Genomic DNA, 12,112 nt, shown 5'->3' with positions numbered 1-12,112 from the left:
CTAGCTGTGTGACCTTGGGCAAATCACTTAACCCTAATTGCCTCAGCAAAAAAAAAAAAAAAAAAAAAAAAAGAAAGAAAAAAGAAATTAAAAAAAAAAAAGAAACAGAGAAGGTTGTGATATAGATACTGAACTCCCTGTGAAAAGAGGGAGAATATTCTTCCTCCTTACTGCTGTTTCTTGGAACCCCCTAGAAGTTTTCAAGGGTTAACTGAATTGCCAATTCCTTCAAGGGACCTGTCCTTTCCCCCATCCTTATTCATCCCTTCCCTCAACTCCTCCTTGATCAGATCCTTTCCCAGTGACTATGCTCCTCTGTTAATCATTCAGTTAACAAAGAAGCATTTGTTAAGCACCTATTATGTGCTCAGATATGAATGAGGTGTATCATTCCTGCCTCTTTTTCATGTGTACGGCTTTTCTATCTATGATATTCCATAGTCAAATAGGAATAATATATCTCATTCACATTTGAGCACATAGTGGGTGCTTAACAAATGCTTGTTGTTAGGATGAGAGATAACTCCCACAATGATCTGGACTGGGATGATATCAATGGATGGGGGATGAAGCTCCAAAGTGGATGCATGAGTTACTGAGTAGTGAAAGATTTGGGAAGTGGCAGGAAAGAACAACCAGTTGACCAGCTCCTCCTCCTGCTCCTAAGGGATCATGAGGGGAAAAAAAGAATCACTTACTTGATGCTAGAGAGGAAGGTTAAAAATTTTCTGCAGAGTTGGATTTCTATTTCCAGAATATGGAAAGATGATAGGATTCTAACCAGAGCTGAAAGGAGCCTCAGAGATCATCTAGAACAATCCTCCTATTTTACAGATGAGGAAATCAAGGAAATTATGTGACTGTCTCAAAATAATACAGGTTGTAAGTGGAATAAAAGCAGAAGTAAAAGTGAGTTGGTTCACCAGGGTGGGTTCCAGAGGACACATTGAAAGGAAAGGGCAAAGATCCTTGAAGGCTTGTATTATTTCATGTTTGTCTTTGTATGCTTGCTACTTAACACAGTTCACAGTCGGACTGGTAGCAAGTGCTTATTAACTGAATAATTGGTTGATGACCAGAAAGTCAGAAAAAGGAAACTATTTAGATAATTGGTGGAGTAAGAGAATAAAGCTGTTTGCTTCAGCTATGGGCAACTTGGAATTGTAATAATTAGGAGAGGAGGAATTAAGAGTCAGTGGGTGCATTGACTGAAGAAAGTAACAATTAACTGGGTCACTTTTCCTTCTGTGGTCTGGGGGTGTGTGAGGAGTGGTATCTGGGCTTGGAATAGCAGCATCTGCTTAGTCTTTCTCCAAACACAGGATGAGGCTTAAGTGGAGGCAAAAGGGAAATAAGTGAGCAGAAGGTACTCCAGGCACCCACCTCACATGAAGAAAATGCCTCAGCCTCAAGTCAGACTTTCTATATGATACCCTAGTGATTAACAAAAGCTGCCAGATCCCCCAACCCCCTGTATTCCTGGTACTTGATCCCTCTAAATCAATTCAACAAACATCTCTTAAGAACCTCTTAATGCCAAACACTGTACAAGGAGTTGGGGAATACAACAACAACAAAAAAAAATTGTACCTGCCCTCAAGGAGTTTACATTTTCCTGGAGCTATTCAATATGTTGTTCTGACTCTTCATGATCCCAGGACCATACTGTCCCTGGGATTCTCTTGGCAAAGATACTGCAGTTAACTCATCATTTTCTTCTCCAGGGGTTTAAGGCAAACACAGAGTCACACAGTTAAGTGTCTCAGGCTACATTTGAACTCAGGTCATTCCAACTCCTGGCCTGGCTTCCATCCATGGAAGGCTCTAGTTATTGATCTATGGCTTTCTAATTCAATATGCAGCCTGTTTAGTGGCTATGGGAGTTGGACACCACTGGTCCAGAGGCTAAATGATTTATTTGCCCTAGGTCACACACCCAGTAGGTTTCAGAGGCAGGATTTCAAGACAGATTTTTTGACTTTTAGACCAGTTCTCCAGCTGCTGTGTAATACAACTTATTTAATACAAAGTTATTTCAGTAGAGAGGAGAACCACCGTAACTAGGATGGGAGATTTCAAAATCATGAAAATCCTCAGATAGGAAAAGGTGGAGCTAAGGGAATTTAGGGATTTTAAGAAACAGAAGTAGAGGGAGCTTTTCAGACCCAGGGCATTGGCTGGACCAAGACAGGAAGGCAGGAGATGGAATGTTTTAAGGATCTCCAGCCTTGAGCAAAAACACAAAACCCTCCATTGGGGTTGGAAGCTAGGACCTGGGTTTGGGATGAGGATTAACAATAAAGCTGGAGCTGGGATTAATATTAGCATTAGGATGGAGATTAGATCTGGAGGCTGGATCTGAGGTTAGGATTAGACCCAAAATTGTTAGGATGAGACCTTTTATGATCTCCCTCTTCCCTAATAGCAAGCCCATCTCCAGTGCCCAAAGAGCTTTTGTCTGTATTTCTTATCTGAGTTCAATTCCACTCCTTAGAGCAGTAAACTCCTTGAGGGCAAGGGGGGATGGGGTGGGGAGTAGGGCAGTGGTATCTCCAGCAGGAGGCCTGGCACTCATTAGGAGGCCCTTGATAAAAGCTTTGTGGAGTTGAAATTCCAGTATTTGACCTGGGGCTAGGCCTGATTTGGGGCACTTTCTGCCCTGGCCTTGGGGCAGCAGCCCGAACATCTGGCCAAACTGAGAAGCTGTGGCAGCTGGACCTGGGGCCCCAGACTCCCTGGTTCCTCCCGGATAGAGGCAAACAGTTCATTTTAATGGTTAGACAGAAAGGGGTACACTGAGAGAGAGGAGAGGAAAAATGGAGGGAGAGAAGGCTGCACCACAGGGAGGTCAGGAGGGAGCTGAACAGGCGGGTTTCTGGATATGTGGGGATTGGAATTTTTGGTTTGTTTTTGTTGTTGTTGTTTTAAAATAATGCTTGCAAAATTTCTCAGGAAGTTTCTCTTCTCTCTCTCTCTCTCTCTCTCTCTCTCTCTCTCTCTCTCTCTCTCTCTCTCTCTCTCTCTCTCTCTCTCTCTCTCTCTCTCTCTCTCTCTCTCTCTCTCTCTCTCTTTCCCCCTCTCCCCCTCCCCCCTCTCTCCCTGCTCCCTCCACCTCTCCCCCCCTCCCCATCCAGCCGCTGCTGCAGCGGCTCAGGCCTCTGTGATTACAGCTCCCTTCCTGCCGCCACAGCTGGCCGGGAGGAGGGGGAAGAGTCAGCTGGGGCTAGGGCTGGTGCAGCAGGCGCCGGGCCCGGAGCCCGGAGTCCAGAGTCCGGAGTCGGGAGCCTGGAGCCACTCAGCCTTCCCACTTCCCTGTGCTCCGCTGGGTCTCACGTTGGGACCGGCTGCCCCCAGCACCAAGCGCCACCCAAAGGGCCATCCCGGACAGCCAGGGACCAGGAACCAGGTAAAGGCATTTGTCCATCCTGTCCCGCCCCCTTCCCCCCTTCCAGAAGTGGATGCTTTATGGCTCGGCTCAAAAGAGGGAAAGGGGTCGGGGATGGGAGTGCGGGGAAGCTGCTGGCTGCCTTTCGTTCTTTAGAGATCTAAAGGGGGCGAGTAGTGAAGCATGGGGGGGGGGGAGGTTGTCCCTCCCTCCCGGGGAGGCAGACCAGCCACCCCCCAGCTCATCATTCAGAGTTTCCATAAGAATTACAAGTTGTGTTACAGCGATGAGCTCAGGAAACCATGTCTGTGTGAGAGCGCGCGCGCGCGCATATGTGTGTGAGCCCGAATGTGTGTGTGTGTCCGAGAGCCAGACAGACAGACGGAGACCCGGAGACAGAGCGCGCTCCAGCCAGCTCGGCTCTGAATGAGGGCGCATGTTTGAGGGTTTGTGTGGGAGAGAGCCTTTCTCCGTGTGTCTGGCCAGCTCTGTCTCTTGTGGGCCTGCCCTTGTGTGCTTTCCACTTTAATTCTCCTGACTCAGAAGGCAGAAAGTCTCCGGGCAGCGAGCGAGTGAGAATGCGGGCTCTCTCTGTCGCTGTCTCTCCACAGCCATCCCCCGGGGAGCCGGGCCCTTTAATTACCAGGCCACATCCTTTGGCTCTTGCCCAGCCCCTCTGCTCCCCTACCTCCCCCAAGGCCCGGGATCCCATGCCAAAAGCCCTCTGCCCCCTCCTTTCTGGCTCAGGCTCGAAGGCTCTTTGCTTGTCTGTATCTCCAGGGGCCCCGGCTGGGCTGGGAGAGAGGGTGGGGGTGGGGGAAAGCATGGGATCCAGGCAGTCCGGTCAACCTGAGCAGGTTCAATGAATGAGTCTAGACACTGGAGAGCAGGATCCCGCTATCAGTCCTAAATTTGGGTTTCTAGGTTGGAGTGGGATAGGGGGTATATGGGGTCACCCTGGAGACTGTGGGCCTCCCCTACCTTTCCCAGCTCACAAGCACCTAGGAGGCCACGGGAAGCTGGGGGCATGCCAGGAAGGACAGGATTGCAGCCCAGGCGGATTGTCCAGGACCCGACCAGGGGGATAGGGCGGAGACTCCAAACAGCAGCTCAGGAAGGGCCAGACCAGGAATCCAGGCCCAGGGGGTGGGGGAAGGGCATCTTCCCCAGCTTTGGCTCAATTCAGCGAACATGAACTAGGCACTAAGAATCCCAGGGCTTTGTATGGGTTCCCTACCTCTCATCCCCCCCACCTCTAATTTCTGAGAGTCTCTAGAAACAGCCCCAAGTCTTCCTCTTCTCTCTAACAAGAGAGCTGCAGTCCCATGACCCCAACTCCCTGTAAATTAGAACAATGTCCAGCCCTTTTTCCCATTCCCTGAGAAAAAAAAAAGACCCTCTAGTCTCTGCTATTAGAAGTATATGGAAAGAGCTAAAGGGAAAATCTAATCACCAGAAGGCCAGACTTGGGCTCTGTTGTCCTGTGGGGGAGACAGAGCTGAGTCAACAGGGCCCCTATGCCTGGGGAGCTCCATCAGCCTGCAGAGAGGAGACAATTGAAAAATGAAATAACAACAGATGGGATTTGGAGTCAGTGTATCCAGTAGAAAGAGATTTGGTTTCAAAGACTCTGGCTTTGAAGCCTGGCCTGCCACTTAATACCTGTGAGACTCCAGCAAGTTTGAGCCTCAGTTTCTCCATCTATTATAAACAGGGTATTGGATTAGACGATCTCTCTGAAAGCTAGGGATATATAAAGACAGACAGATAGACAGACAGATAGATAGATAGATAGATAGATAGGAAGGAGGAGAAAGCCTAACCCCTTGCTATCCCAAAGCCTAGTAATGAGCTCCCTCTCAATGGAGTATTACAAACAGAAGCTAGAAGACAGCTCCTTTCAGATATGAAGGAGACTGCCTTTTGGTCGGTAAATACAATGTTACATATAAACATGTAAAATATGTTACATGAATATATTAAAGAGAAGAATTACAAAATATCATGAGAGATAAGGGGAGGAGAGGGTGTCATTCCCAAATTTGGGGTGGGAAGGCTTCCTGAAGGAAAAATAAAGGTGTCTGGATCAGGTGACAGAGCAGGAATACAGAAAGAACCAATTTTGGAGGGAAGGTGATCCACACGAAGCAGATGGAGACCGAGGTCAGGAGCTTCTTTCTGAAAGGGGAATTATCTGTCCATAGACACCTGATGAAAGTTAACATAAAACTGCACAGGGCGCTGGACTTGGAGTTCAGAATTCCTTGGGTCAGGTTCCACCCCAGACATTTACTAGAGATGGGCAAGTCACTTAAACTCATCAGCGTTCCCATCCAAATGAGGAATGACAAGATTGGACTGCCTGGTCTCTGAGATCCCTTCCAGCTATTTCTTTGATACCAAGACCCTCAAATAGAATAGCTGGAATAGAGGAAAAGGAGAGTAGGGTGAAGAACAGAGCCTTGGGAATACCCAGTTAGGCGACAGAAAGAATCCTTAATACAGTCCACAATGTTAGAGATCCCAAAAGACACTGAGCTTTGCCTTATTTTACAGATCTGTCTCTCTCCCTCTCTCTCTCTGAATCTTTTTCTCCCACCCTCCTCTTTATCCACCTGTCCAAAGACCATCAAATGGAAAGAACTCACCCCAAAGTCATTATTATACATATTGGCAAAATTACATATATTGAGTAAAGGACAGAGCTGAGACTTGAAGCCCTTCATCTCTCTGGCTTGTTCCTTCTCTATCACCTTGCTATTCCCTTTTCAAAATGGAGGATCTCCTAGCATATCCACCTTGAAGAGGAACCAATAAAGAAAGCAGAGGAAAGGCTAAGGGGGCAGGGGGAGAAGCAGGAGGCAGCAATCTCACAGACAGCAGAGGGTGGCTGGCAGAGAAATGAGAGAAGATAAGACCTGAGCTCTTAGATCACCAGTTACCACACTGCTGAGGGATCAAGAATGAACATGGATACAGCTCGAGGGTGAGGAAGGAGTGGTGGAGAGAAAGTGAAAGCCTCAAGTGCTGATAACTTTCTGGAAATCTGACAATGAGAGAGAAAGAGAGGGGATGATAACTCAAGGGTCAGTAGAGTCAAGAAAAGGTTTATTAGGATTGGGGTCACCAGGCAAAGAGGAAGGAGTCAGTATGGCAGTTGCAAGTCAAAAACCTGGATTCATCATATCCAACATTTTATGATTTATATGACCTTGGACAAGTCACAATCTCTCTGAATCTTTATTTCCTCATCTGTAAATTGAGTTGATGAGACCTGCAATGTCTTTCTGGCAGGATTGTCAGGGAGGCCTGAATGAGAAATCAGATGTAAGGAGCTAGGGAAGAAGAAAGAGGAAGGGAGGAAGACAGATGAGAAAGAAGGAGGGAGGAAGAGACAAGAGACACATACAGACAGGGAGAGAGAGGGAGGAAGAGAGACAGAGAGGAAGAAGGAAGAAGATGGATGAGGAAGAGGGATGGAAGAAAAGAGATAGAGAGATAAAAGGAGGGAGAGAGACAGAGAGAGGAAAGGAGGAAGATGGATGAGGAGGAGAGAGAGAGAGGAAAAAAGAGACAGAGAAAGTTGGAGACACAGAGACAGAGAGATATCAAAGATAAAAGGGAGAGGAAGTGCTCAAAGGAACAAGGTCCCCAAGGAGAAGAAATCATGAGCTCTTTGAAGGCAGGAAATATTAAACAGAAGAATAGGGTGGACAATTCAACTCAGTGAATTGACCATAAAGAGGCCACCTTTTCCTTTCATTGTTTGAAGGAAGGATTAATCAGACATTTGTTGCAGTCTGGCTTTCCCAGACTCTCCACCTTTCACTACTGCTTAGTACCTTTCCCTCTGAGATTGCCTCCTCATGTTCCTATCTGTATCTTGTAGTCACCAGTTATTTGCATGTTGTAAGTTCTTTGAAGGCAACATGCTAGCAAATGTTTAACAAGTAGTTCTCTGGGAGGAAAAATGTATACGATATCCTTTTAAATTGAATTTGCATGATTAATATTTTCCCATTACTTTCTTAAGCCTAGACAATCAACAAAACAATAAATCAAATCATAATTTATCACATTTGCCAATTTCCAAGCTGAAAATGCACACACTAAAAATTAATAAGCTCTCAATAGCCAGTTCGAGCTAGCTCCATCACACCTCTATAGCAAATTTATCTGCTTTTTTTTTCTCATATCTATACGCAGTATTGTCACTTCTCACTTGGACTATTTCCAAAACCTCCAAACTGGTCTCCATGCCTCCAGCCAAGCCCCTCTCTGATCCATCCTGCACACAGCTAGCTGTCAGTCTAGCTTTCAGGTTGATTGTCTTCTATCCTCTATGTTAGCCAGACTTGTTTACAGTACTTCCTATTCTGGATCATGATATCCCATCTTCGGCCTCCATGCCTTGCTATAGGCTCTATCTCATTCCTGAAACATTCTCCCTTTTCACCTCTGACTCTTGGAATCCCTAACTCCCTTCAGGAATCAGGTTAGTTGCCTTCTCCTTCAAGAAGCCTTTCCTGATTCTCCCATGTTACTTCCCTGAAATTATTAAATATTAATTTTGTCATTTGATAATTTACTTATTTGTGAATATATTGTGGCCTCCTCCCACCCCAGTAAAATGTAAGCTCTTTGCAGGCAGAGAGTATCGAAATCTTATTATTGTATTCCTCAATACCTAGCACAGTGTCAGGCACAGAGTAAGTGCTGACACAATGTTTGTTGATTGGCTGAGTACCTATGTGCTAGACTCAGAAGAATTCACAAATAAAATCCAAGTCCAGTACCAGTCACTAACAGTCTCATTAGAAAGATTAAAGTAAATCCTTGAAAACCACGGCCAACAACAAGCAGAGGTTGTCTGGTTGGGTGGGCATTGACCAAGTAACGAGTTCCCTGTTGCTAGAAGTCTTCAAGTCAAAGTTTTATGACTTTGGATCAATAATATTATGGAAGAAGAAGTTCATATTTCTCTTTGAACACTAAGATCTCTCTCAGATTTGGAATACCTGGGATGTTTCTATGACCAGATTCGTTCTTTGTAGGCTCCAGAGGCAAAACAATGGAGGGAAATTATAGGGACACAGTCTGCAGATCTCTATTGAGGGCAAACTCTGAAGGAGCCAAACTACCCAATGACAGAACAGGCTGCCTCTGGAGGGAGAGAGTTCCCTTTCACGAGAGCTATTGTTTAGTCCTTTTCATGTTCAGTCGTTTCTCCATGACCCCATTTGGAAATTTCTTGACAAAAATACCATTGATCAATAAATATTAAGTACCTACTATATCCTAGGTACTGTGCTAAGCACTGGGGATACCAAAAGAGACAAAAAACAGTCCCTATCCAGCTAGATGGTGCAGTGGAAAGAGCACCAGCCTCTAAGTCAAAGAGATCTGAGTTCAAATCCAGCCTCAAATACTTAACATTTCCTAGCTGTGTGACCCTGTGCAAGTCACTTAATCCCAAATGCCTCAGAAAAAAAAAAAGTCCCTATCCCTCAAGGACCTTACAGTCTAATGGAGGAACAACATGTAAATAAAATATACAAAGCAAACCTAAATACAGAGGTGATTAATTACAAAGATAACCAACAGAAGGAAGGCACTGGTATGAAACAAGATTAGGGAATGACTCTAATAGGAAGCGAGATTTTTGTTGGCACTTAAAGGTCAGCAGTGAGAGTAGAGGAAGGAAAATAAACCAGAAAAAATGACCAGAAGAGAGCCACGAATACACATTTACCTCCATGGCCAAAATGTGCCATATAGAAACAAGAGAATTTGGAACACTCCCTTTTCCATTTTCACTTTTCTTCATGGTTACCATTTCATTCCCAGGCAAATATAAGTCTCTTGAGCAAAGGGTAATTTTCTTTGTACATGATCACCCTATTTTACAGCTGAGGAATCTGAGGCTGTGAGATGTTAAGTGATATGGCTGAGGTCACACAGTTAGGAAACATCAGAGGGATCTTCTGGCTCCAGGTCCCACATTCTGTCCACCCTACCATCCTCCTTCCTTTCCCACACTGGCTTCTTCCTCTTCCTTCAGTCTTTGTATCTCTTTGAGGCTCCTAGCACAATGCCTGACACATGGTAGACACTCAATAAATGCTTGTTGAATTGAGTTTCATCCAAGAGAACAGGGTCTTTGCATCTCTCCAGTGCAGAACATAGTACATGGTGCACTTTAATTGTTGGCTAAATGTTTGCTGAATGAATAAATTGAATGAAATGGATGGGTGGGTAGATGGATGGATGGATGGATGGATGGTTGGATGGATGGATGGATGGGTGGATGGATGGATGGATGGGTGGATGGATGGATGGATGGTTGGATGGATGGATGGATGGATGGGTAGATGGTTGGATGGATGGATGGATGGATGGATAGATGGATGAATGGGTGGATGGGGTGGATGGATGAATGGATGGATGGATGGATGGTTGGATGGATGGATGGATGGATGGATGGATGGGTAGATGATTGGATGGATGGATGGATGGGTGGGTGGATGGGTGGATGGATGGATGGATGGATGGATGGTTGGATGGATGGATGGCTGGTTGGATGGATGGGTAGATGGTTGGATGGATGGATGGATGGATGGGTGGATGGATGGATGGATGAATGGGTGGATGGGTGGATGGACGATGGATGGATGAATAGATGTTGAACATTAGCACCTCTTGGAATAAACTTTCCATTGGGTTCTTTAGAATTAGCCCAGAACTCTGAAAGCAGGAACTGAGGGCTCCATCTCGGCCTCCTTCTACTCACCTTGCTTCTCTCTATCTGTCCACAGAAACTATGTTCTTCTGGATCCTGGAAGCCCATTGGAAGTGGTCAGGGCCATGAATCTCGGGGAAGCAGCCAGGTGGCCGTAGTCAGGCAGGGGTTGAGGAGAGACATGTGGGCACAGGCCTATTGGGGTCAGCATATCGCTCCCCTGTCCCTTAGCAATGGCTGCGATCACTGCCACCTACAGACTCTTCTGCTGGATCTTTGTTCTCACTCTCACCCTGGACCACACACACTCTGGTGCCCATGGCTTCCAGTCTCAAGGTAGGTGAGATTGGGTGGTTAGGATCAGAGTGAGCCAACGCTGGGTAAGTGGGGATGAAATCAGGGGAAAATCAGAAGGGGTGATGGTATCCTATTGTCCAGAAGCCCTGAGTATTCCCTGAAAAAGACAGTAAATATCTAATAAATGTCATCAGAGTTGGGGGCAATGGCCCTGGGAGTATGGCATTCAGGAGGTTTTACAGGGAGGGAAAGCCCATAAATAGTATAGGCTGAATCAAAATCAGAGCTTGGTTGTTAGAGAAGGGTAGAACCTAAATCTAGCTACCACCCTGAAGAGCCTCAGTGCTTGGTTTGGAGTGAGAAATCCTGGATTCAAATCTTGCCCCTGCTCTCTTTACTCACTTTGAGATCACAACCAAGTCACTCAATTTCTGATGTGTACAATCAGGATGAGACTGGAGAATCCTAGCTTATTTTCAATTAGTAAAGTTTGAAGAGCACCTCACAAACATTATTTCATTTGATCCTTACAAGAATGTTGAGATGGATGTTGTTATTATCTCCATTTTACAGCTAAGAAAACTGAGGTTAAGAAAGGTTGAATAAGAGAGGGTCACACAGCTAGTAAATGTCTCAGATAGTATTTGAACGCAGACTTTCCTGACTTGAAGACCAACACTCTGCAATACCACCCACTATCTAAGGTTTATTCCAATTTGATCCCATAAATCATCTCTCCTTCACCTCCAGAGGAATTCCTGTCCAGCCTCAAGAGCTATGAAATTGCCTTCCCTACGCGAGTGGACCCCAATGGAGTACTGTTGGCCTTTGCACCTCCGGCTCCTTCCGGGAGGAAGCGCCAGCGCCGAGGGGGGTCAAAGACCCCACCACCGGAGCCCAGACTCTTCTACAAAGTGGCTGCCCCCAGCACCCTCTTCCTGCTCAACCTGACCCATACCCGGCGCCTGCTGGCCGAGCACTTCTCTGTGGAATACTGGACGAGGGACGGCCCTGCCTGGCAACGCCCAGCCCGGCCCAACTGCCTCTATGCTGGCCACCTTCAGGGGCAGCCCCTCAGCTCTAGAGTGGCTATCAGTAACTGCAACGGGCTGGTAAGCAGATGAGGTGGCCCCCTGATGCTCTCCCCAGGGCAAACAAAGTTCGTGGGGAGAGAAGCCCAAGTTTAAGGGTCCCGGGGACTGAGATGAGAGCCCTGTGTCAGAGTGGGAAATCCATGGAAAAGACCTTGGAGAAGGCCCCACGTCCCTAACAGTACCTCTCCTCAGCACGGCTTAATTGTGGCTGATGAAGAGGAATACCTCATCGAACCCCTGAGTGGTGGTGGCCCTGGGGGCCGAGGAATCGAGGAAAGCAGCCCCCACGTGGTGTATAAACGCTCTTCTCTACAGTACCCCCACCTGGACGCTGCCTGCGGAGTGCTAGGTACCCAGTCCTCCCCTTTCAGCCCTCTAAGTCCTGGACAACTTAAAACCCTGCCCTGCGGACCCCACCCCTCCCAGGTGTTCCCTGTCCCCAAGCGATCTAGGAAGAAAAGTGACTCTGATGCAGGCCATAGTGGGAGAAGGAAGATGGAGAAGAGGAGGGCGGGAGACAGTGAAATGACTGGGGAGAGGGCTGTGGGTGAGATAGCAGCAGGATGATGGGGACAAGGAAGAAGGGGGGAAGGATGG

At 46.8% G+C, this 12,112-nt stretch overlaps 1 protein-coding gene across 2 annotated transcripts in view; it reads left to right on the top strand.

Moving 5' to 3' along the window:
* The first annotated feature begins 3,134 nt into the window (after window positions 1-3,134).
* ADAMTS10 (ADAM metallopeptidase with thrombospondin type 1 motif 10) overlaps window positions 3,135-12,112 on the top strand; it is a 34,817-nt gene continuing 25,839 nt past the window's right edge. Inside the window, exons 1-4 of one of the 2 annotated variants that reach the window (XM_051972488.1) lie at window positions 3,135-3,406; window positions 10,201-10,460; window positions 11,172-11,533; window positions 11,708-11,864. In XM_051972488.1, coding sequence (XP_051828448.1) covers window positions 10,358-10,460; window positions 11,172-11,533; window positions 11,708-11,864 — 622 coding nt within the window. In that variant the 5' untranslated portion in view covers window positions 3,135-3,406; window positions 10,201-10,357. The remainder of the gene's footprint in view (window positions 3,407-10,200; window positions 10,461-11,171; window positions 11,534-11,707; window positions 11,865-12,112) is intronic. The other variant, XM_051972487.1, reaches the window with a different exon arrangement.

Source organism: Antechinus flavipes, chromosome 1, assembly GCF_016432865.1.
Source record: "Antechinus flavipes isolate AdamAnt ecotype Samford, QLD, Australia chromosome 1, AdamAnt_v2, whole genome shotgun sequence".
Taxonomy (NCBI): domain Eukaryota; kingdom Metazoa; phylum Chordata; class Mammalia; order Dasyuromorphia; family Dasyuridae; genus Antechinus; species Antechinus flavipes.
Note: the sequence above shows the minus strand (reverse complement) of the source record. Positions and strands in the feature narration are given on the sequence as shown.